This window comes from Parambassis ranga, chromosome 8, assembly GCF_900634625.1.
Source record: "Parambassis ranga chromosome 8, fParRan2.1, whole genome shotgun sequence".
In the NCBI taxonomy this organism is placed as follows: Eukaryota; Metazoa; Chordata; class Actinopteri; family Ambassidae; genus Parambassis; species Parambassis ranga.
Genome location: NC_041029.1, coordinates 1052122 through 1079217, shown reverse-complemented (window position 1 = coordinate 1079217; position 27096 = coordinate 1052122). Strand labels below are relative to the sequence as shown.

Genomic DNA, 27096 nt, shown 5'->3' with positions numbered 1-27096 from the left:
ACAAATGCAATTATACCTCTAATCCATTATTTAGCTGCTGCGGTCCACCGAGTGCGCTGCCTTATAATTATGCATAAGCCCCAGACAGTCCAGTTGTAATTACTTTGTCACGTGTCACCCACACTCATCACACAGTTAGACAACGTCCACTCTAATGTCTTTTGTCTAATGTCACTTTAATGACTTTTTTATTTTGTGCAATATTGTGAAATATTCTGTCCATCTTCACAAGGAGATGGCAGTATAAGACTCATAAGACGTATATATAAGTCTTACACTGCTGCAAAGGTATAACTGGATTTTTACAGATTTCCCTAACCGCTCTTCTATAAATAATTTCTTCATCTCACATCAAATCATCATTATATGGCTTCATGAATATCATATCTCTCACTTTAGGAATGACCACACCACTAGTATACAAGTGTAATTTAAGTATATAGTACTATGAGATCCATTTTTCTCACAAATGTATTGTTTAATCTGACATCCTGCAGAGGAAGTCCTGAATGTAGATAAGGGGAAAAGTCACACCCTTTTCCTCCCATGACGTCAGCCTCCACAAACCTTTAACCTTGCTCAGTAGTCTCAGCTGTTCACACAGTTTACTGTCGGACTCTTCTCACAGTTTGTCACATGTGTGTGTGTGAGATGAGAACATGTTCTCTTGCCTCTCCTCCAGGGTTGAACACAGAGGGTCTTGGCTCAGGAGTCAAGGTGTTGCTTGTTTATATCAATAAACCTGACATGATTACTGTCTTCCTGTTTTTGTGTCCTCTGTGCCGCAGATAGAGCCGTGTGAAGCTTACATAAGATTGCAGCGTCTTCACACAGACTGCAAACTGCCAATATACAGAAAACATCAACCCAAAGAATCCTGATCTCAACATGCACCTTGGTGAGTTTGGCATCTTTTCAGATGTCTAATAAAGAGTCACTGAAACAATTCTCAGCGCTGCTTTCCCAGGGCTATTACAGCTGAAATAACAGTTGGACGGTTTGTTGTCCCAGTAGTGCCAGTATCTCTGGATGCTTCAATCACAGCTATACATCCCTATACACAGATTCTGTTAATGCTCACAGGTGTGATGCTGCTTCAAACTGCAGAATACTATAACAAAGGAGAATTCATCAATAAACAATGTTAACCTTCACGACAGGTGTCAGGTGGAACATCTGGTGGGTACAGTTAAAAAAAGTTTGCACCTCTGTCACAGTTTTTCTGATTTTGATCACGTCTGGAACAAACTGTGGCTTGTGTCAGCCGTGATATATAATAAACAGCTTCACAGTGTCAGCATTAAATCATGTTTACTCAGGATTGTCCCCTCCGGGCAAAACAACACCTGCCTCTTTGCTTTAGCGTCGCGCTAACAGGAAGTGACAAGTGGGCTAATAACTCACCCACTGATTCTCACACTCAGATGACAGACAAGATGTTAGTATAGCCGTGTATCTTACCCTTATTTATTCCCTGTAATAGGTTGAAGCTTCTCTTCATCACAGTTTAGCGAAAAACTTCTTTGTTTAGTTCCTGGAAAATCTTTATTTCTAAAAAATAAAACAAGTTGTGTGAACATTTGTGTGCATGATGACAACAAGAGAAACAAACTATTGATTGTAACAATGAAGATCTGAAGGCTTTAAGCACTGACAGACAGAGAAAGGCTTCTGGCTGAGTCTCTGATATGTGATGATCTGTGAATCATTATTCCTCTGTTTCATGTTGCATTGCTGCTTTGCAGATACGTGCGCGTCTCTCACTGAACGACACTGTGGAAGTGCACATTTGTTTGAACTGAAAGGACCTTTCTCCTGCACTCACTGATCAGATTAAGATGTGACGCAGCACTTCCTCCATGCATGCTGCTTTAGCCCCCTACAACCAGAAAATGTTCTTAGCGATTCTGGTCATCACACAGTTTAGTGTGTTTCATCATACTGTCCTCTTTGGTGGTACTCTGAGGGCTGGCATGCCATGCCATACAGTGTATACCCAAATAGAGTTAAAGACAATGATTTAATGTGCACATAAACATCATATATCTATGTACTACATTAAGTGTTTTATCGTTTGGGGCTACATTCTTGTATTGTTTTGTTCAGAAAGTAAGCAAGTACAACTACAGTATGACTCAAAGCTAAATAACAGTTGGAGAGAACTGATAGATAACTTCGTCACACCTCCGACACCTCTCTCCTGACAGGGAGGTGTAAATCAAGGCCGTGGTGGCAGAAGCGGTTTACCACTGACCAGCTGGCCTTCTGTTTAATGAAGAGACGCAACTTGTCCCTGAAGGTTTCCCCCAGAAAGCTGTAGATAATAGGGTTTAGGCAGCTGTTGGAGAAAGCTGCCAGGTTAACAATGTGGCCTGTGAGTGGATAGTCATGCCACAGAGTGGTAGCAGTCCTCTGAGATGGGTCAGCCGTGCCCTGCAGCAGCTGGATGCTGATGAAGACATTCTCTGGCAGCCAACAGATGAAGAACACCAGGACTACGACCACAATCATGCGCAGGGCCTTCTGCCGGCGTGGCCACAGTCCACGATGCTTCTGGGCCCTCATGAGGATGCGACCGATCAGGGAGTAGCACAGACCAATGATGGAGAAGGGCACTAAAAAGCCAATGGTCACCTCCAGCCACTGAATCTCAAAGACATTGGCGAAGCAGAAGTGCACCTCGCCCCTGTGCTGGGTCTGCACGATGGTGAAGGGGAGCAGCGTGGCCAGGATGGAGGCCATCCAGATGAGGCTGCAGCTCAGCTTGGCGTGCTGCATAGTTCTCAGTGGGCTGCTGCTCATGGAGCTGGCCAGGGCGATGTATCTGTCAAAGCTCATCCAGGTGAGGAAGAAGATGCTGCTATACATGTTGACTTGCAGGAAAAGGGACATGAAGGTGCAGAGGACAGCATAGTCGTAATACTTTTCATTCAGGTTGAAGACCTCAATGAGGGAGTCTGCCACAAGGATGAGGTCAGCGATAGCCAGGTTAACAAAGTACAGGTCAGGGATGGTCATCTTCTCTCTGTGGTTCAGGTTCACCACCAGGATCAGGATGTTACCAATAAATCCGATAGGGAACAGGAGGATGGTGTACAGGCAGGACAGGAAGAGGCCGATAATGTAAGACTGGTGGTTATCTGAGCTTTCACTCAAATCTGTAGAATTGTACTTATAGGAAGTGTTCACTTGCTCTGTACTGTTAACATATCTCCAGGCTAAAGAGGATGTGTGCCCCTCCATACTGGCTGTGTTACATCATTAAACCATGTCAGATCCCAGTTTGATCTCTTTGAGGGGTGAATCATGTAGACTGACAGGTGACAGGTGACAGGAGCCGAACCTTTATGGCTTATCCGACCCCATGCTGGCCTCAAGTTTCATCTACTAATAAATTCTTGATGCAAAACAGAAGCAGCTTCATGTCGCCAATTGCCTTTTGCCTTTTTGGCCTCACATCATTCTGGCTGCTGAGATTAGAGGGCGGCTTTTTTTCTCCTTCTTTGAGTCATCTGGTTGGAGGATTGCTTTATCTTCCCAAGTTCATCTGCATCTTTATTCAGCGAGCCTCCACCAAGGACGATATTACAGTGACACCTGAGCTGTGGAGACGAGAGGAGAAAAAAATCACAACATGGATGATAATTAGGAGGGAAAACAGAGAAAAACAGACAGTTAGGATCCAGAATATTACACTTGATGCTCGTTTTGCTGTGGTCTCCATGACCAGTAGATTATGTGTTTAGTGTGTTTTTAAGTGATATTAAAGAAATGATGGACAACTAAGTGAACACATTAAAATTCAAGCTTCTGAGCTTCAGACTTAAACAGATGCATTGAAATCCCCCTTTAATATCCTCAGTCAATCCAAGCTCGCCCAAACCAGTCTGTCAAGGGATGATGACTATTAAATTAGATATTTGTTGTTAACACTTAACAAAGCAGTGCCAGTCAAATGCTCCTAACACAAAATCCAGGATACATCCCCATCTTTGTTGATGATATTTGAGCCCAGAATCTCTCCCTAGTGGTACAAAGACTGCATACTCTGTTTGGCTAACATGACCTTTAGCAAATATTCACAGCCCTCAAGGTTTTTATTTCCACAAGAGGAAGCCCTCTGCAATATTAATGCCCGCTTATTAAAGTACTACAGTGAAGTGATTAAGAAAGGGCGCATGAAAGGACAATCAGATAAATGTACATATGTATAGGCTAACACTTCTTTACTCTTCAAGAAAAAAAATGCAAATATCCCATAATTCTTTGAATGTAAAGCTACGGCACTGATGTCAGAGACGTAACTGAGAAGATACTTTGTTAATTAGATGCATAGATCCTGGCATCTTCTTCTGAAAACACTTTTGAAGCTAAACTCTAAATGTGCTGGCTGAGAATTAGAGCCAGAAGATTGAAAAATGATTCCACATTTCCACTGAAATTCACCAAACAGCCTGTAAATGAGTACAATGTGTACATACATAGCTGTGAAGTGAGGGCATCACCTGCCCTTTACTGAACATACTCTACACAAGTTTATCTAAATGACATCAAAGTGAACACCTTAGACACATATGAAAAAGTTTACTTACTTTAAAATGTAGGGTTTATTGCAGCTCAGTGCTTGTCCAGTGAAGAAGTCAGAGCTGGAGATTTGTAAGTCCCATGTCCGGGCTTCTCTGCTGCACCACCTGCTGTTTGGCCCAACCCTGTCTGCAGATGAGAGGAGGGCGGGAGAGGCAGAGAGGCAGGAGATGATCTGTCACCTACGGTTGGTCATTTGATTCTCTGTTTCTTTTCTGACCACTTTTGTTGTGTTACTATGGAAACACCTATATGTTTGAGGTGTTTATTCACCCGGGCCTACACTGCTCATCCATCAGCACATTTTTCATGAAGATCGAACATTGATTCACTTACGTTACACTCATATAAGGATTCAAAAATCTGTCACTCACAATAAGAAGGAAACAGAACAGACTCTTTGCTCCTGGCCAAGGAGTATATTAACATCATTTGTGTCCAACTGTGACTATGGATACCTATTAAATGTGCAGACTAGAGTGCCTTTTTGACAATTGGGTTTGATAAGCTGCAGACGCCTGCAGCCATTGGACACACCGTTACAAAGAGCTACACTTATATACACTATATATATATATATATATATATATATATATATATATATATATATTGGAGATCATCCTGTTGAGTTAACACACCTAAACATAATTGATTGATTTAATACGGAGTTCTGGAAAGCTTAATAAAAAAGCCTCACATTTCCATGATGAACAGACTTTGACTCCAACCTCCAGAATCTGTCCTTACAAGGTGGGAAGATCTCTCCATTCTGAGAGCTGAGATCGCCTAGAGATATGTGAAAGCAGCAATGTTGGCACTACTGTCCAGGTTTTTTTGGATGTGATAGGAGCAACAGCAGAGAGCTGGAGTAAAGACAGGGCAGGTCACAACAGTGTGGTGCTCTATAGCTGATGCACCCTACAAAAGTACAAAAGTGTAACTTGTGCCACTCATTTGCTCTGCTGCAGCTCAGGTAGCATTTATCCAACCAATCTCCCACAATGTGCAGGAGAGGATGTTCTTTTGTTGTGTTCATTCAAACTCTTCCCCAAGGGTCTAGGTCTGAGAAGCCATATGTCAAGTATCTGCAGGTTCCCTTCTCAATAGACCCCGGCAGCTGACACCTTTGTCATTTTGAGTTGATAACTGCATGGACACGTTCCTGGAAGACAACCTGCTTCGTCCCAAGGCGTTATTCATCATATCGTGAATCTCACCGTGGCGGATCATCTTCCAGGGTGTCTTCATTACACTGTAAGAAGTAGCACCCTCACTGTCATGTCAATAATCTAAGCTAGGCACAATGCTAGGTAAATGTGTATGATGACAGATGGGTGAAGTGCTACCTTCACCTTGGAACCCTCTCTTGCTATTTTATGTACAGATGGCGCACAGCTTCATGTCTGAGAATCTGATTTCGGTAGTTATGATACAGCGTAGCAGAACAGTCTGAGGGAGCAACAGGGTCGATATGGCAGCTGGTAGCCCTGCTGGCAAAAAATGATTTGGGATTTAAACAAGCAAGAGGGACAGCAGAGCAGGCTGGAAGAAGAAGATCTGAGCTGTAGTACGAGGTTGAGTTGGCAGCTGAGAAGAAGAAAAGAGGTGGGGATGAAATCTGGGAGGTCACACAGGCACACAGATTTCTCCCAGCTACCTGAAATGTGAGTTACTCATTCAGTCTGCATGACTTCACACAGATAAGGGGAAAATAGGGATGTGGTGGTCAGTCTTGTGGAAAGGTGCCAGACTGCCAAAGAGAGGAGGGAAAGTGTGCAGATCAAGAGGCAAAAATAGTTATGTTCCTTCAGACAATATTAGCCTGAACACAGGAGCTGGGATTGGATTTATGTGATAAATGTTCTTCCATATGTTGCTAAAGGACAGTGCATGTGGCTAACAATGGTTGAAACTGTATTGTTTACAGTGACTGGTTCTGTTTTACATTCTCTCTGTCTCCTGGTCTTTAGACTTGCCTCGGGTGTTTGGCTTTTAATCACCCTAAATTTAGACTTCTTCGGGTGCATTTCCTAGTTATATCCACTAGGTGGCCCACTGGCACAAACAGTGAATAATTATGTATGGAGCTAAGACGAAGGATTGGTGTGGTTAATAGGATAATTTGCTACACTCGAATACATTCAGGTGAGCTATTGAATGTTCTAAAGGAGGCACACAGATAATTCAATTATATGGTTATTGACAATAGGGCATTCTTATGGTTTCATTTTTGTGTTATGATAACTGTAATATCTGACCATAGTTATAAAAACAAAGCATTATATTAACGCTTTTAGAACACTAAAGCTTTCCAATACAGTGCACTAGATAACACAACCAGTGTTGTTAATGGGACGTTGTGTGGTTTAACTGCTTGTGGTTGAGGTGGGGGAGTGAAAGTGGGAGGTCTGGGGGAGGGAGGTTGCAACACCCTCATCTGCCTCCACTTACCAGTCTGATGTGCTGCTGGCTCTATCCAGCATCTCCCACAGCTTCAACCGCAAACTCTGAATGGAACATCCTGCCTGCTCCAGCTCTGCACTGCTTCCAGGGCCAGTTGTGATATTTAGCTGATGCTGGATTTTATTGTTCATCAGTTTTATTTCTGATTCCCTCACTTTAAAGGGCAGATGAGTGGTTAAACAGAGGAAGGGCGTGTTGTTTTTTTATACAGCTGGCCTTATTCACATTGCTTCCCCAGTGCAGAGGTGATGAAGATGAAGACTACTTCCTGTATCCTCTTGGTTTTTATCTTTTCTTCCCAAACTGTGATTTCTCTTCAAGGATTTCACTTTCACTTCTGGTTGCTTGTTTGCATCAGGAAACTCTACTTCTGGCCTTTTTCTGACACCCTGTGTGCAAAAAAACACCAACTGTAACCTGTCCAGTCTTGTCCCGATCTTTACGTTGCACAGCACCAGTTTCACTCATGATAAGAAAAACAGCGGCAGTCGGAGGTTGTGTGTGAAATGCAGCTGACAGCCAAGTAAAACATGTAAAGCCGCAAGCTAAATGTTCTGTCTTCATAGGTGGTCTGACGCTGTGTGATGGCGTGTGGGTGTGTGTGACTGAACCTGACCCTCATACTTTTGGTCTGGCTAAAGCTCTAAAGGAGAAAAACAACATTAAGACTAATGTAGCACATTAAAAAACAAGTGTGCTGTGTCAGCATGCCCCACTTCCAGACAGATGCTTTTACAGTTAAGAGCTTTTCCTAGTAGACTAACAAAACAATGTGTTTTGACACATTTACACCATCATAGGGAAAGCTTGCTTCATACATATTCAAATAATGTGTTTCACCTCTAAGAACAATCATATAGTGCCTGATGGTGTATAACATGTACTACACAATCACGAAGTTATCATACTAATACACTGCAAGTGCCACAAATGACAACAGACCCATGCTTATTTAGTGGCTTATGCACATACAACACAACCAAACACTCAAATGGTGCAAAATGTTTTCAGGGGACCCCAAAAAGTGATGGACCAGGCTGCGATCTGCAAACATTTCTGTTTCCTCTGCAAAAACCACCAGTTTTCCTTTGTAATTTTCTTTTGTTGTGACTGAATGATGCGGGTTAAGGTTACATATGCAGTTGCATGAGCGATGCAAAAACAGCAAACTGCAGTAGCTCGCCCAAACAAAGGCAGACTTGTTTGTGATTTGTGTATGCATCGCATGTCACATGTAGTTGTGTTGTATTTGCAGCAGATGTTTTGTCAAATTGATGTTTGCTTAATTTGCTTGTGTTTGTATTTCTAAAGTTAGTTTCACACAATAAATAAAGCCAGCAACAGCATAACTGATGGTTTGTGATCTTTGTGTTACCCCCCCCCACACACACACACACACACACCCCCGAAAGTTCAGTCCTTAGAGGGAGAAATTGCAACCATGACAACCGTGTATAATTCACTGTATTATCATATCATTTCAAGATGTTGTACGTATAATTTAAGCCCCCCTCCTCCTGTCGGAGCTGTTGTTTTTCCTCATGGCTCCTACGATGTTATGAATGCACACTCCATAGTGCTGTTACTGGGTCTGATGCTCAGGTATCACTCCTTCCTATGGCACCTGGCCTCTGATTCTTACCGTGCGATCCTCAAACACACCATGTAGCAACACCTTGCAGCTGCAGGCTGACACCAGCTCTGTGTGCAGCATTGTTATCAGATGCAGTGACCTTGTTTGTTCGGTGAGAATGGCAGCAGTCTTGCACTGTCAGACCCACAGAAGACAAAACAATTCCCAGAATGCCTGGAATGCTGCTATTTTCCCCAGTCTGTTAGTTTGTGGTTAAAGGGTCCTTTCACAAGCAATCTGCTGTTAGCAGTGTGGTGAGCAGGAGGGGAGCCGTGGCAACCATCTTCACATCCTCTGTCCCTGCAGCTTCACAGGGAGGAAAAACCTGCACATTAGTTTGATGTACACTTTAACTGAGGGCCGTCCTTTCACAATAAAAGTATCCTACTTTTTCATTTAAAGAAACATTTTGGGGACTTTATGTTTAACTTGCTGACATCAGTTCCACCAGTTTCAACAGTCCATGTGATAAAAGGAACGGTCGCCTCAGTGTTAGTTTATTGTTTAATAAGTCTTTGATTCAGCTGACAACAGAGCAGATTACTTACAGAATATATATCTCTCAGAAAATAATACTGTCATTTTGAAAGAACACAGTATCTTCCTGTAAATCTTTCACACACTATACATATTATTTTGTATGGTACATATACACTTGTGTACACAGTCACAGGAGCGTCACATTCAGAGTGGATCCATCTGGACTTCTGAGGTTTTTTTGCTGTTCAAATAGCTAAAATGCACACTTTAGAGAAAAGGGTGTGTTCATGCTTGGTCTGTTTCAGCGATTAGGTGAAGTATAATTTCTGTGCACTGATGTGAGATTTAGGGCCCTCTGCAATAATAAACCAGGCTGGAGCAGACGTCTGGGAGAGGTGCGATTCGGAGCTTTGATCTCACTTTATTCTCCACATGTTATCAGTCAGTTCATGTATTCTGCTAATTATTACCTTTGCCAGGGAGTTTGTTAGGTCCTGTCTGTGAGGGTAAAACATTTCAAAAGCAGAAATATGGATGACATTATGGCATCATCAGAGTTTGATATGGATTATATTCAAACATAAGCAGACACTCTGCTTATAACGTGGTGCACTGATTGTCCTTCACTTTGTGTAGTGATGTGTCACATAGTGTCATTTGGAGACCCTTTGATTATTTAGTGATTGTGTTCTAATTCTGGGACCATGCACTGCTGTTTGCGTTCCTAAATGAACATCACTCACTGGGACTTTGAACTGAGTTCAAACAATGATTAACTGTTGCAAACAGACGGAAATATTTCCACCTGCTTGACTGCAGATGCACCTACTGAGCATGGAGTCATGCAGGGAAAATTAAATGCTGGACACTCGTTCATATCTCAATTATGTGACTATGTTAATGGAAATTCAAATTGCTGTTAGTACAAGTGGCAATCCTTCACATTTCACAGTGAAAGCACACTCAAATATTTTAGCAGGTTACCTTCAACATGAAATTGAATCTGTCAACAATCAGCCTGCGACTGGTATTGTTTACAACACAGATAAACTGGATAACTCAAAGAAACAAATGAAAACATAAACTAATTCACTGATGGGCTTCTTAACAATAAAAATGGCCAATAATAAATCTAAGCAGCATAAAAGTAACTAACTCTTCTGGCGAGCCTTTCATATTTTGGAAGTTTTGAATATTGCTTCTGGTGTGACCCAGTGATATTTCCACTGGACAGAACTTCCCATGAATGCTTATAAAATTCAAGGAATGTACATGCCACCTCCTCTGGGTCCTCTCTGTGACCCTACATGGACTCCACTGAGCCTATGTGAGGCCCTGCAAAAAATAATTCCAAAATCACCTACAGTACTGGGCAGAGGCTGATTTTTAATAATTGAACAGTTTATGGTAATGCTACGTCAGCAGAGATCACAAGAGGTAAACTGGTTTTATCTGAACCCTGAAAATACAAGCTTTAGATGAGGATTTCATTTGACTTCATAGTGGTGTGGATGTATGCTGACACATATAGTATAGTATAATCTCTTTACGCCTAAGAGTGGATCCAAGCCTCAGTCTGAGAGTCTTCATACCACTGCTCACATCTAGCTAACAGGGCAGCACTGGCATTCAGTAAATAACTACACTTTCTGTAGGCTTCTAGTCTGAGGGCAGTAAACAGTGATATTCACTGGCAGAGCATAATGTTGGTTTGGGAGTTTGACACACAGCATTCATTAGTTGTGGTGGGTGGTTGATATACCATCCACCATCTATCAATGCAGAAACAAAATAACTTGGCTGCAGTTGATAATTAAAGTTTACAGCTTATTGGTTCTACTTGTGTGTTAGGGGAAAGCATCAGGCTGCAACACTATAAAGATTTAAAAATAGCATATTGAGGGTTTATAGTGTAATTTTAGCTGTCATGCATTAGTCAAACTCACCCATTAACTGCAGAACGTTCATAACACAAAGCCACACCCACTACAATAGGCTATTTTGTTATAGGTAAACACTGCACTTATTGAATGGTTGTGCCAAATGTACCACCCTGTAACTAGAAGCCAAAGAAGCGTGTTGGTGGAGAGCTTTACTCAAGTGACTGGAAAAAAAAGCAGCACTTAGTGGTTTTTGCTTGGTTTGTCCTCTCACTGCAGAACTGGATAGATCAGATCAAGCTCTGGAAGGTGACAGGAAATTCCAAACTTAGCTACGTCGCTCTTAACACAGTCCAGAGCAGTGAGAGAGCACAGTCAAGATACTGGCTATGCAGGAGGGAGATAAGTGCCGGCTAGGCCAAGAGGTGGAAAAATTGGGGAGTAGGAGGGGCACCCGTGATCTCCCAGGGGGTGATCTCACGTCACCACTTGCTGCACTGTTGAGCGTTCGTGAGGGCAGGACTGGTCTCTGCAGTGCAGCCTCCTGAGCAGCCGCTGAAGCTTGTTGGAGAAGTTTTTGTTCATCTGTCTGTACATAAGAGGCATTGCAAAGCTGCTGGAGAAAGCCAACAGCTTAGACAAACATCTCAAGAAATAGTAGGTAGGTAAGTAATGTGCATTACTGATGTACCCTGGTGCACCAGCTACAGTGTGCACCAACAGGGTCATGTAGTACGGGGTCCACAGTACAAACTGTACACAGACTGAGGCTAGCAGCAGTCTGTGTATTGAAGGGTCCAAGCGAGCAGAGTCCTGGTCTAAAGGTGTAGACTCCTTCCTGATCCGCAAAATGAGCACAAAAGCATAAAGAACAGCCACCGCCGGGACCACGTAGCCAATGAACATCATAATGGCGTCTGCTGCCTCCTTGTTCTGCATTTTGGAGCACTCGACCATCTTAGTGGAAATGTGGTTGCACACGTAGAAGAGCAGTGAGGAGAAGCTAGTGAGCACTGCACCACCCCAGATGAACCCACACACGTGCTTGGTGTTATACACACTGGACATGTAAGTACGAGGCAGAGCCCGCTCTATGTAGTAGTCTAGACTGAGTAATGTGGTGGAATACATGATGACCAGAGAGGAGATGTTGAAGAGGATGAGCAGTGTGATGTAGACCTCATTGTTGTACTCCCAGGCATGCCAGCGAGTGAAGGTGGAGCTCATGAGCTCCACAGGTGCCACCGCATTGAGCACGAGACCCGCAATGGCCATGTTGACGAAGTAGACATCCGGCATGGTCATAGACACCTTGTTGGAGAGGTTCACTATGACCAGCAGCACATTGTAGCACAGCCCCAAAGGGAAGCACACCAGGAGGTAGATAAGGGAGAAGATAGACAGGATGAGGCCAAAGTCCTGGCAGAGACGGAAGTCCACGCTGGTGTCCGTCTCATTGTAAACCATGCAGATCCACATCGCTGAGCTCTGACACTGGCCGGGCGCTCTCAACAGGCGGACTGTGAGGAAACAGAAGTTAGTTACTGCACTCATACTGTAATGTGAGAAAGAACTGCAGTTATAACACAACAGGAATCATAATTGTTCCTGCCCTGGGTAACACTGTTAATTTCACTTCACTGCATCTGACTGGCTGAATACAGACACCTCACAATGTGTTTCATTTGCTAGCTCAGCCTCAAAAAACCCACTTTTTTCTCACTGGCCAGAGCAAATGAGGCCTTTGTTTAAGTGGAAGAATACAAAACTGCAATTGTGTGACACCTTGGCAAGTTTGTTCCTGCCTTTGTCTGAACATAGTCACATGCACAGGACATTGTTACCAGAGCTGACCTTGTACTTCTCATACACAGTCAGGCTGCGAGATAAGAGACACTTTTCAAAGACAGCTCTGGTGCTGCCGCTCTGAGGGAAATGCATTCATCTTCCCTTCCATGTTACTGCCAAGTTGAGTGGGGGGCTGGGCATGTGGTGATGGGTAGATTTATAAAGAGTGAAATGTGAAGCAGGCTTTGGTGAAGGGTCAGTGAAGTAAGAGTTGTGGGTGTAAATTCAGGGCAAGGCAAATGTTTAGATCAAGGCTGATGGAGCTGCAAATAATCAAGAAGCTCATGTTATACTTTCATACAAAATGAATTCAATGATTCAAAGAGGTTAAAGAGAAGAAAGACAGTAATACTGCAACTGTTTCATTTTGTCATACTTTCACTTTCTTCACTCCGCAAACAATAATTTCTATATAAAATATATATTTTACAATAAAAACAGGTTACTAATTTTCTGGAAACCTCCACCCTGGAACAGAGTGCTGGGGAGGCGGGGGGGGGGGCAGTTCTTGCAAATGATCAGGTCAAGGGTAATAGAGCTGCAAACAATCAATAATCTTATATAATCTAATACTGTCACGCATAATTCATTCAATAACTCAAAGAAGTTGAGGAAAAGGGAAACTCTAATATTGCTGGACAGCAGTGATACTGGTGAAGCTGCTCTGTTGTATTTCCTCATACTTCCACATGTTGTTCTTCACTCCCCAAACAATGATTCTCTGAAGAGAAGATCAATTTTACAATGAAAACATCTTTCCAATCTCTGCAGAACTTTCTGGAAACCTTTCCCTGAAACACAGTGTTGGGGAGGCAGTTTGTTTTCAGAGAGGATGAGTTACAATGCCAGTAAAAAGGGAAACATTCTTCCGTTCACTTACGTAACACCACTACAGAGGGGCTGTTTTGGCCTTAAGCCTCAGACACACATACGCACACAAGTGCTCAGTCCCTCCTCTATACCACTCCAATTGGCTGCAGTGAGACTATACTGGAGGCTGGAGCTCAGAGCTGGACTGGAAGTGGATCAGGAGGAGGAGAGTGTAGAGTTACTTTTCACTAAGACAGTAAACATGCACACACGCAGATAGGTGACTCATTGACTGAAACAGGCCTGGACAAAAACACCTGTCATTAGTAAAGTTCCTCTGAATATACTGCTACTTAGGGAGAAAATGACTTAAAGGCAAGTCATTGGGATTATTGAAGGGGGCTTATTGCATTGTGGCTGGCTGTCCCCATTCATTAGCACCTGCTGTATATGCCACCCTGTCATTACCACATTGGCTTAGCCTGTAGTTTCTGATAGCTGCAGGGGATCTCATATTCTCATTATTTTAACTGCTATGGAAATGAATGATTTCATTTCAAAGTAAAGAACAAATGATTCCTCTTTCCTACGTACACAGGTTAAACAGGATCACTTCCTTTGTATTTAATACTGCACAGCCAGGACCTTTGCCTGTTCCATTAAGAAAAATACATTTAATTGTTGTACATAAACAAACAAATGGCACTTAATATGTATAAATTCCACATCAGACCTGTGAGAGGTAGTCCATTTTCTGTCTGCATCAGTTGACATTGGGTGTTGTAAGAGTCACAGTTCTGCACATTTTGCTGCCTACGATAATGGAATCTCTAAGGAAGACACAAACATCTACTCAACCCGACTTAGAGGCAGAGCAGATTGTGCTCTTTGAGCTATGTCTGTTTTAATTCAGGGTAATGAGGACTGTTTCAGGGCTCCAGCTGGAAGTGACGTCAGCTGGGGTTGAGTGAAGGTCAGAGGTGCATTGTTAATAGAAGCACAACAGCAGAGACTATGCTCAGTTGTCATGTGCATTGTAGTGCATTTCTAAGGCCACATTCATTCACATCGATAGATTTTGTTTTTCAGGGGTTGTTTATAGTATTGACCTTCTGTTAGGAAGCCTTAACCCATCCATTATTATAGAAGAAAAGCCAGAAGAAAGCCCTACAGCTTCTCTCTAGTTCCTATGGATTCACAGTGTTGGTAAAGCCTTGCCTGAACTTTGTGCACCACTCCATGTCAAGAGTAGTTATGTTAAAAATTCCCAGAAGGGGGGGGGGGCCCACCAAACACGATCTCGTAACAGTGACTCCCACGTGCTTGACGTCTCAGCTTTTTGAAGGCAGATCTCGCATGCAGGCTGATGGGAGTAGTGTGACATACGGGGCCAACACCCCTCATATATCCTTACTGGAATTTACAGGCCCTTCTCAGAAAGGACTGAGTGATGTCACATGATTCGCTGCTCATGCCTGAGGCAGGACAAAATACTACAGAATGAAAATAAGATTACCTGACTCACTTCTACACATGTGGTGGCTGTGCAGTCATTTTAGAGGTCAAGTGTAACAACTGGTGCACGTCACCCCCTAGCAGGCCATTCAGATGGGTATTTTAAGACTAAGCTACATCCCATCCTGTGCTTGTGTGTTTCTCAGCTGACTTCTGATTCTTGGAAATGAGCCCATTAACAGAGAATATTAATGACTTCAGGTGAATACTGGTGCACCATAGCATTTAACAAATTAAAATGACTAAGCCCTCAGACATGATTAAAATACTAGCCATCAAGTCCATTACTGGAGTGCTTTTGTTTCATTTGGATCATTTTTCCCAAAAACTGCGAGGCTGTTTGCATCTGAATGAATTCTTTGCAAACTATACAGAACAACGACCCTCTTGCCTTGTTAGTCAGTTTAAGCACAGACCCAGTAACAGCAGAAAAACTCTCTGTACTCTCTGCTAAACAAAGGGTGTTGACATGTTCTTTGGAGAAACAGTTATTTCCTCTTATCAAGCACCAGCCTGAGAGACTCTGGTCAGACGCAGGTCACGGTCAGTGGCCTTCACGGATTCCTTCCGGCAACACGTTTAACTGTCACAGGCATCAACAAAGTCAGAGTTCAATGGTCAGCACAAAGCAGGCTTTACTGCTATTAGGCCCCAGCACACACACACACGTCCCGGTGTCCCTATTAGGTCACATGGATGAAGTTGAGGACAACAAGTGCAAAGCTTATAAATCTCAAGAAGCATTTCTTCTGGTGAGCAGAGACTGATCGGACGAATGAGAGCTACTTTGTGATAGAGTAGCTCTCATTCAGCTGACAGATACAATTAATAAATACTGCTACATGCACCATCTTCGCTCACCGCAGTCCGATCAATAATGTTTGGAACATAATTAGTAATTATACAAAAATATGTATCTGTTTCTCAGTCATGACCAGATGTGAGCCTTCGGATGAATGTAGGCGGAATACATGGGTCAATTAGACTTTGCATTTTATAAATGATTTACACAAGATTGCATCATTTAAATAGAAATAGTTACATATTAACGGCTTGGGATTTAAAGGAATATATTATACTAACTGACAGGTCACCCACAGGTTGGTCCATGTCCAAAAGAACATATACTTATGCATAGAACTTCTTTCTTTTATTGTTTTTCCTGCGAGACTTCTGAACAAACTGCTACAACTTCCTCTCTCTCAGAAAGCTGACCCCGTGAGAAACTTTGCTTTATATAATAACAATAATATAAACGTAGATCATCAACAAGGCTGAGAACAGAGCCCATCGCTGGGTCCACCACCCTGTCACCGCACTGCGCAGCTGTCAGCGGCCGGACCTCTGTCCGAACAGTTCTGTTGTTGACTAAAGCTGCACACCCCCCTCAGAATAATATGTTCATTTATCATTGTTTTGGTATTAGTAGTAACAGAAATGAGAATATAACTCACCACAAACGTATCGGTTCGGTTCGGTGACAAACCTACGGAGGCATTGGATCTGGATGGAGCATTTCCACTGGCATTTCTCCGTCGGTTCATGTGAGGGACAAAGGACGTATGGACGTATCTGCACGCGCTCCTACAGCGGAACCATCCTCTGTAGCTTTCAGCTGAGTTCTGCCTTGTCCTCGGAACTTTTCGGTCGAGCTTGGTGAAAAGGGGCCGAGCGTTCCGGACTTACTACTGCCGGAGCCACAGTGTGTACACACGTGACCCTCCCCCACCGCGTCCCCGCTCAGCTCTGCTGCGAGTCGCGAGGCCCGAATGGACGTTCTGCGCTCTGATTGGACGGAGAGCAGGGAGGTGGGGCGCGAGGAGACGGAGGTAACACACACACACACATGTTTCCATCACTTCAGGGGACACGGTGAGAAGTCTGTGTGTTTCTTGGACTTTTGGTCCAAGCTGACGTCTGAGCACAGTTTACTCTCAGATGAATGGTTGATTTACACCACACAATGTTCACCAGCAATGTCACGATTCTATCTAATGTGCCTGAATCATTTTTCATTGTCTCACCACCATCAGAAACAACGCCGTTCTAACACATGGCTTTATTCAGTCCAACCCCTGCCATAACTGAGCCAGAGACTGCACAAAGTTATGATGTGAATATTGTCTTCTGTCTGTGGCCCCTGGACAAATCCTAACCAACAGTTGTTTTCTGTTCTTTCCACCAGTGTTCAGAAACCATGGTGTAGTCTACTAAATAAGCTTTATTGTTGTGGTATATGGGTGCATCACTTTTAGGATGGGTTAGATGAGTGCACCACATGCAGAAAAGGCACTTCACTTGCAGGCTGTCAAGGGCACTTGAAGCACACCAAGGGAGGCCTTGATTTATACTGTGGCATTGAGGACAGACCGTCCACCACAGCCTGCATCACTGACCTACATGATTTGAGTCACACACTGTAATTATACCAGTGTTAGCAGGCTTTCAGTAGGCTGTGTTCAGTCTTTGTTTACTTCTTGCAGCAACCATCCACCCCTCCACTTCCTACTAGAGAATGTCCAAATGACATCACACTAATCTTTCGTTTATCTGTTAGGATGTGTTAGGCAGCACTTCTGCTTTTTAGGTGATACGTGTAACACTGTGGTCATAACTACGTGCTGCATTACAAACATTACCAACATTACCAAACTTGTGATGGATGTGAAGTCAGCAGGGAAAGTACTGAGCATTGACTGTTGATGCTGATGTGAAGCTCCAATCTGTGGCTGTGTTCACAAAAAAAAGTTCTGATGCTGAGCTAATAATCACTTATAGTATTATAACAATCACATCTGTTAGAATGATGAAGAGCCTCTGTGTTGGTGACTAAGAGGATTAGGGATTATGATGTAATTTCTTTACAGTACCGTACATATAATAATCCTGACAGGAAGAATAATGCTGTACTGCAGACAATTCAAAGTAATAACATGTTTTAACCAGGGGACCAATCAGATATGATATAAGTTCACCTAAGGGTAAAAATGTTTCATATGCACAACTTGGGATCACACTGTATTTTAATAACCCAGATACATCACAATGATTTAGACTGTCATTGTAGTGCATAGTATTTATAGTAGGTCTACAGTGTCAACATCTTGTAGTCGGTGCAAATGAGTCATACCCATAGCAATAAATGTCATGTTCATGTTTACTGCAATTGTTGCTGGAAAAACCTTATTTGATCATCCAGGAGAGTGACAGTGGCTGCCTGGTAACACCAGGTCTTAATCAGTGCCTCACTGTGTACAGATCCGTCTCCTAATTTCCTGCTCAGCACCTGAGGGGAACGAGGGGCATCGCAAACAAAAGGCCCAGGGCAGAACACTGAAAGTCCACAGTGTTAAGTAGATGTTTGATTCTGAAGGCTGAAAAAAAAATAGCTGCGCTCCCCTTCAGCTCTCCATGCAAGCAATGGATATGTTACAGGTTGGTGATCAAAATAAAAAACAGGGCTGAAAGGTTTTTGGAGTGAACAGTATGAAAATAAAATGTACTTGTGGCTGAGTGGAGAGATGAACATTAGTCTCCTGTGCCACTTTGTAAGAAATGAAGGTGAAATCATTCAAAAGCTGTATGCAGTGTGTGATGTACTGCCATGGAGTCCAATACAGTGTCCAGATTTGAACTTTGAATGTGAAGTGTCAAAAACTGCAGTTCTTCTAGTGGCCACTTGAGGCTTTTTCCAAAACTGAATCAATCCCCCATAGACCTCCATGTTCAAATGAACAACTTTACAGCAGACAGCATTGATGTGTTTTCACCCCACACACACTACTGTGCAGACCTTTTGTTGACCATTTTTTTAAGCTGCAGTGCAAAAAAACATATTTAACTTGATAAGAGCAATGCATCAAATACACAGTCACAAAGTACTATATTTGGAAAAAAACAAGCTGAAATTCCATTAGTATTGCAATACATATTCATCATAAATATGCCACTGTTCATCAATGCTCTAAACACTTGTTCTTTTGACAGTAACTGCCAATTTGTCATTGTGAGCATTTTGTCCCAGACAGCTCAGTGAGCATCATAATGTTTATTGGTAACGCCACAAAACACAGACACAATATCAGACTATTCATTGGCTCATAGCTACCTTTAATGGTTTGTTGCAAACCCCGGAGACAGCAATGCTACAGTAATTAAGTCATCACCAATTGGAATTCGTCACATTAATGGTGGAAAACAAAGCAGCTATTCATGTGTGTACACTTTCTGCTTTTTGTAAATCAATGAAGGATTGTAAATAAACATTTATTTATATGCCCAGTGTTTTAGGTTGTTTTAAATGCAGACTTTTCCAGATCTGCATACCAACTTCAAATGCATCTTCATTACAGTCATCACCTCTGAGTAATGGTTGGCGTTAATGCAGTAATCCGTCACATTCAGTCTTCAGAGTTCAACAGCATTAGTCCGATTATGTTTGCACACACGTGTTACGCGCTGATCAGGTGCTCCCTTTACATATACAATTTTACAATTTCCAGGAGACGTGTCAAGTGAAACATGTTTCTGCTAGCTGCTTGCATATATTTCTTTATGTTTCAACAGGAAATGCGTGCAGATTAATACTGGTTCACACTGTCTGATGTGGATCCTCAATGCTGCAGGGGGAGAAAGTGTTAGAGTTAGGGGCAGGGTGGGTCATGGGTCTGAGGACTAACAGTTTATCCCCAATCAAGCTCAGAAATCTGTTCCTATTCCTGGAAGCCTCAGTGCCTCTGTAAGGCTCCGGTCTGCATTTACTTTCTCATATGGCTTGTTTACAAATGATAGTCAGCCCTGGGTGCATGTCAGCTGTTTGCACAGCCACTTTGGCACCAGATGGTCACAGACACGTAATGATGATGAATAAACCACAGTGTCTGTGGGCACACACATGTTAGGAAATACTAATTTATCAGATTATGTTCTTAGGATTGCTTTCTGCTACAATGTCTGAACAGAGTAAATGATGACGTCCAAAATCAGCACCAAAAAATCTGCATGCTCACAAACAAAGACAAACAGTACAGCAGTACATTACAGTGCATGCTGTGCACATGCCTTTAAGCTCAGAGGCCTGGGAGTGCACATTAAGCTCATTAAGTCTGTGGTGGAGATTATGGAGTGATGCAGACCAGGCACCGGCGTCCAGCGGCTCTCATTTTCAGAGGGCAGGGAGGAAGTGGATATGAGGGTGGAAGAGCTCCACTTATTCACTATCAAGTAAACATTTACAATTTTGACCGATAGGAAGAACTTATCTCATTAAGTAAATAAAAAAATGACAAAGCTGCCTAAAATGCATTACCATTACACACGCTCACACTGATGATAACAAACAAGTACAATGTTTTGCATATTGTACAGACATGTACAGCAAGAGGACAGACACAGCAACCTCAACAAACAAGTTCATAATGAAAGCATCAGTATGGAGCCCGTAGCTTGTTTTTGTTTTGATTCTGCACCACACTGAGACCTGTCATCCTGTCAGACAGCTTCCTGGAAAAAGGCTTCCCATGTGGCAAGATGTGTTTGTGTCATCAGGTTTGACTGGCAAAGGCTGTGTGTGTGTGTAAAGGCTTGGTCATGTGTGTCATTAAATGTTCTGCATCTAGAAATGTAAATATTAAACTGTGAACATAGATGATGGTACTGCTGCTGCAAAAAATACAACAGTGGAGCATGGATTAATATAACAGTACTAAGCCTGTCCCTTAAGCTGACTGTGTGTTTGCCTGCCTGGACAAATTATACTCTGGAAACATTTTTGATGACAATTTTTTTGTAGTCATCTGCCATCTGTCTGTGTCCTACCATTTTTCTCCAAAGATTCATTAACCTTTTGGGCTTTGTGAGCCAAATAATGTCATAACCAGCGGTGATATTTCTTTATCCTGGCTCATGCTCGTATTTATGCTGAAATGAACAGTATGACTTGGCAGACAAGGGCAAACTGCACATCTGCTAAAACTGGAGCAGCCCATTTTACTTTAGCAATCCTGGATGAGACATAATAGCCATAATGGATCGTTTTGGGGTCATATACACACACACACACAGGTTTTGACATTAAACTGACTTGGTTAGGTTTAGTCACTAAAAGTACTTTGTTAAAGTGTGGCACCATCAGTAAGTAGCTATCATAATATTGCATAGGGAGTATGGGACCACCGATGTTCTTGTATTGGAGTTGTTTAAGAAGGTGATGCAGCAGAGCTGAGGTGTGCAGACAGCTGCTTCCACCCGCTGCTCTGATGTTAGCTCGTCCCCCAGCAAAAGAACGAGCGCTGACCTCAGGTCAACCTTGTAATGTATCCTTTTCAATAACATCCACCTCAGCCATGTGCTTTAACAGTAGTTTTATGGCACGTTCCTCGGATTTTCTTTGTCTCTCAAGGGAAATTCATTTGTTGGCTTTTGTCACAGAGTAGGATTCCAAAACAGTTCAGCGTGCAATGAAGCTTTTTAGTGTAAATGAAACCAGACCACTACAGTGACCTTCATTAGGAATGTGAGTGATTAAATAGCTTCCTTAATGATTAGATCATCAGACTGATTTTTGCTGTCATGTACCATTTAAATGCACCCACTCACATCTTTATTGTGTGGCGTGCTTGTTTACAGTCATGCTTTTACAGTATACATTAGTGCATATTAAGGATATTATAGCATTGTGTAGCTAAAGCTGATCTGATGTTGCAGGAAGTTCTGCAACATCCAGAAAAGAAGTATTTTTTTATTAAATATTATGTATGCACATCACTTCCTTGTATATTCAGGTTGTTATTAGAGCTGCTGAATCTGGAAAGTCCATTCAAATCCTCTTGTACCTAATCTAGGTAGGAATGTATTGGGTTTAAACATGCTAATTGTATAACAGCCTTGCACCGTTTGTTTTTAGAAATAGGTGAACAACATAAAAATGTAAAATAACAGATAAAATATCCTACAATAGCCAGAGAGGAGTGTCCGTGCAGCAGGTGATCTGGCCTCCAGGACTCCTGCCTCATAGGCACCCGTGCTCCATTCTGCTGTGGCCACAAGCCAAGATTATTCTGGCTCCACCAGATGCAGCAGCGCCACTGGACGGGCACTGTCTGGCCCTGATGAGCAGATCTAACAGGGATTAGCGGGCTGTTGTGGTGGATCGGCAAGAACAGTGGGAGGCTGTCCACACACAGCTGTGTGTTTGTGTGTTTCATAATGCTCTGGCCTCTGGTCTGTCTCTGGCTTTGGCTCCAACCCTGAACCACCTTTCCCTCCCAGTGACCTCACAGTTCAGGGAGCTCTTGGACTGCAGACAGCAGGAACTCCTAAATTTCTGGAACGGCATGAAAGCTTTTAAAGAAACATGATTCTCCCTGAAGACTTGTGTGTGTGTGTGTGTGGGGGGGGGGTGCTCAGACAAACACTATCATCTGAAAGTGTTGCCGTTTCAGCAGCTAAAGTTCCTCAGGATTTATACTTTCCAAACATTTGACATAAAACAGTAAAAAATGCAGTAAAATATACAAAGCTGCTGTTGTGTACATACAATGTCTGATGAATAAAGAGTCAGTGAAATTCTGGGCTACAATTAGCTAATCTCCTCATACAGACAGAAATCCTGAAGCTGCTCTGAGCTGTTCCAGCCCTCCTGCTGGCACATTCATTGTTTCTGAGCAGGTAAAGGCCTGTGTGTTTATGTCCTTTCAGTGACTGTACTCATATTTCTGGCCCCCATAGCAGTCATTGTTAGCTGGTGACAGTCTCTATTTACAGAAAACAATCCCCACGGACAAAGAGTTAGTGAAAATGTCAGATGATAAATGTCTCATAGCAAAAAAAGCAGAATAAAAAACAGGCCTGGGTTAATATACAGTATATGAAATACAGCTCTGCATTTGTCATAGTCTTTGCAAGTGTTCGAAACAAGAACATTCCAAATGTCATCAAGGGAAGATTGGCTCACTATTGGAAGTCACTTCTCTCATCCGACAGGTTGTTGCTTTAATTTACATTTATGCTAACAGAACATAATTGCCTGACATATGACATTATGTTATGTTTATACTAACAGACATATGATTGTATTGCCCAACATCATCCAGACATTCGCCGATACTTCTGCAGTAAGTCTTGTTGGAGGTACAGCGTGGGTACAGGACTTTCACTAATGAGTCCAGAATTTGAATCCCCCGACACCAGGGGTTAAGTATTGTTAAGTATTGTTTTTGCCTATAGCTAAGTTTTGTTTTTTTTGTGGCTGGAGTTCAGCATACCAGCCTACTGGTTTGTCATTAAAAACAGGGTTAGGAGTTAGGTGAGGATACTATTGTGCTAATGGAGTTGCCGCTGGTGAGATATGCACACATGTTCCATTTTCAAGGACTGAAATATCAACCTCATGATATATTATCTTGGTGAGGACTTTCTACTATGATGTCTAATGGCCTGTGTGATTTTTATCAATCTTAAAAGACCATTGCATGACACACTATGCAACATGGATCTACTGTAATAAACTGTAGTACGACGTCAAGTTTGATGCGTGCACATTGTACGATGAACATTCCCTGAATCGCAGGTGATCACAGGTTAACAACATGTGAGGAGGAGGAGGAGGACATCGACGTGAGTGACAGGTCGTAGCAGTTGTCACTGTGAGACAGTCATCCAAAATTTCTGACACCCCTAGAATTTTATCTCGGCTTATCTTTGGTTGCAAGACGCTGACAATGGAACCTGTCTCACAGTGCGACGTAAGACCACCGTTTTAGAGCCACGACCAAAGATATCTCCACGATTCTTAGCGGATCATTCTTAGCCTAGCATGGACCTCTTGCCACACCTCTTCCTTGCCTTTCACAGGCACTGGCTCACATCTCACTGGTTGGTTGTTGGATAATTGTGATGCAGTGTGTGATGATGGCAGATGCTAATATTTTGGGGCCTATGTGCAATAGAAAAAACAGTAAACTGGGTAAAAACAAAACAAAAAAAGCACCAGACAGAAACAATAGCTTCTAGACAATGGTACAAATTGTCCCTCTAACTTGCTGTCATGCAATCACTCTAAGATAATATACAAAAACCCAGACAAACATGATCAAAGTAGTCTGAACTTATTTCTGATTTATGTTTTTGACAGTGTTTTTTCTTCTTCCTTCTTTTTACAAACACATTTCCTCAAAGACTTTCCCAATAAATTGGAAGGTGGAGCGGTCAGAAAAAAAAATTGCTGTCCTTCTAAACTTTTTCTAGAAGGCCTTGGTCTGCACAAAACCTTGCTAACAATTCTTTGGATTCAGTGTCTCCCTCTTCTCGCCCGTTCTGTGTGTGTGTCTGTGTGTTTGATGTCGTGGCTTGGCTGTCCTCTAAAGTGTTCCTTTCAGAGTGGTTACTTTGGGCCTCATTTTGACTCACTGGCTGTCTGCCTACACCCTGTGGTCTACCATCCACTACAACAACTGCCTGTGTGTGTATGTGTGTGAGCACTCTCATTCTTCGTGTGCACCAGTACTGTAAATTCCAGTCTCTCTTATATGCTCCACTTTCGATCTGCAAAATAGACTTGTTTAGTCTGGAGATGTAGGTGAACCATAAAGACGAGCCCCTGGCTGTCAGCCGAGCAACCAGCAACAGACCTTCAGTCAGCTAGTGTGTTTCATCCTCTCGTCTCCTCTCGTCATCCAGAAGCATATGGTATAATGCCGTTATCTCATAAGCCTATTAAAAGAATGTAAAAAACCTGCTCATTACTTTTTAATAACATCCATACCCTTTAATCACAGTCAGAGCTGCATTTGAGTGCAGAGCTTATCTGGTTAAGAGTGTACTTTTCATTCACTTAGTCAGATAATGTAGCTTTTCCTGCATTTCCATGTTCCTTCCAGGAACAGAAAGGCCTTTATGTGAGAGAGGTCATTTTAAGTTCTTTGTGACAGGTAGTCTTTAAGGTAGGCTGAAATAGTGACTATTTACTGGATTCATGTCTCTTTTTATTGCTAGGTTCACACATTGAGAAAACTGCAATTAAAACTATGGTTAAATAATTTATATTCCATGATCAACTACAATTTTATGTGTCCTCTTCCTAAATGAATTCTAATGAAACCAAATTAAAGTGCATTTTTGTAAACACAACACAAATGTCCACCACTTGGGTTTATGCCATGTTCAAACTGTGATGAATAGGATTTGACTGCATTAAAATAAAAGAAGAGAAAACCTTAGGGATGACAGAGCAATGCTCTTCTTCATTACTTTTGCAGGTTCTTGTTTGCATATTTTAAGCTTTTGTAGTGCCTGTACCCCAGCACATACAGTATATATATATTAATGATTTTCACATGAATTGAGATCTACACAGGCAGCACTCAAAAGGGGCTGTGCAACTGAAGTGCTCCTGGTGGGACTTGAAGTCACGCTGAGGACACAGTACAATGTAACACAGCCGAACATGATCAAACCAACCCAGCGGGATCCTGACTTTAGCATGCTAGAGTGCTAGAGGAAGTGTTAAAATGCTTATTCAAGACTCATTTTTGCAGATGTGTTCAGAAGTGCCAATGACTGCAGTACCACGAGTGGCCACTTGAAGCTGGCTCTAAAAGTGAATTGGTAAATGATTCATATCTTCTCATAACAAGGCAAGGATTGAAGTTTCATAAATCAAGTAATTCCTGCTGGGGCTAATTAACTTAGCCTCATCCACACTTAACCCTTATATATACTGTGGACTTTTATTCTAATGAACTTAAGACTAGTATTTTCAGACTGAATAACTTGCATATTTATGCCCCCTTATCTAAATCAGCAGCTGTAGTCATCTGAAATTCATGTAAAATATCAGACCAGGCTTCACTGAATGCTAACTTCCACAGCATTGTGACTTTGCAACTCTGAAAACAATGTTGGTTAGGAAAGTTTGGACATGCATGTTTTTCCCTCTTGTTCTTGTTTTAATACAATAGTTTGTGGGGTTTTTTTTGCCTCAGGTAAGTTGGTTACCTCTGAAGCCAATTCTAGAATGTGTGTGGACTTACTGGAAGAGAATCAGAGTGACAGGATCTCTTTGAACAGAGAACAAAGAGCCCATGGACCTCTGTGTTTATGACTCTGGAGTTTGTGCTGCGAGGCTGTGAAGAATTGAACTGGTGTGGATGTTTGTATAAGGTAACATAAGGCAGCAGGAGAGGAAATGCTAATAATCTTTATGGGCAATAAACAGGACATATATCTTTGGGCTGATAGATGCACGTGACCTTTGGAGTGATTTAGTTACACAGGGTAAGGTTGATGTCAAAAGGTCCTTTAGAGTTCCATCTTCCACTTTTCAGCCTCTCAGTGGTCCATTCAGGGTGCATCCAGGTGTCAGTGACATGTTGTAACTTTATCATCATGCTGGTATGTCCTAGTCATTGACCTGTGTGTGTAGAAACATTTAAATCTGTTGTGATCAAAGGTGAGGGCAAAGCAGGAGGCTCCTGCCACAGACCTTAATGGAGCAGAACACCCCAATGTTTTCCATTTTCTCCTTCAACGCCCAAAAGCTTTTTCTGCCACTACCAAACCTGATGAGATAGCACTGGGGCCTCTTCATCAGGGCACAGTGGCAGATGCCTGTGTGGTGCCTTTTTATGGCAATGGAAAATACTCAAACAATCATTTACAAGCAACTTAAGAACGCTTCCCATCAACTTCTGGAGTTCGCACAACTGTAGTGCATATTCGATTTTTCTACAGACAACATATTACATTTATTGTTAAATATAGAGCTTTACATGCAGTTCTTGTTGTAGCCTCTGGGAGCTGGCTGTAGGAAGATTAAATAAAATTGAATCCCCATATGCCTCTATGTCAAAATGTTAAGGCGCAAATGTGTTCACAGCCTGCTAC

The 27096-nt window shown here is 42.4% G+C and overlaps 2 protein-coding genes across 2 annotated transcripts; both read right to left on the bottom strand.

Moving 5' to 3' along the window:
* Nucleotides 1–2083: 2083 nt before the first annotated feature.
* gper1 (G protein-coupled estrogen receptor 1) lies at nt 2084–3243 on the bottom strand. The gene has a single exon (XM_028411081.1). It carries the CDS (start codon nt 3241–3243, stop codon nt 2179–2181), a length of 1065 nt encoding a protein of 354 aa, XP_028266882.1. The 3' UTR covers nt 2084–2178.
* A 5917-nt stretch (nt 3244–9160) lies between these two features.
* Nucleotides 9161–16965, bottom strand: gpr146 (G protein-coupled receptor 146). Its single transcript, XM_028411082.1, has 2 exons — nt 16668–16965; nt 9161–12560 (listed from the first exon to the last, which is right to left on the bottom strand). The coding sequence occupies exon 2, from the start codon at nt 12517–12519 to the stop codon at nt 11518–11520; it is 1002 nt and encodes a 333-aa protein (XP_028266883.1). The 5' UTR covers nt 12520–12560; nt 16668–16965; the 3' UTR covers nt 9161–11517.
* Between the last annotated feature and the right edge of the window lie 10131 nt (nt 16966–27096).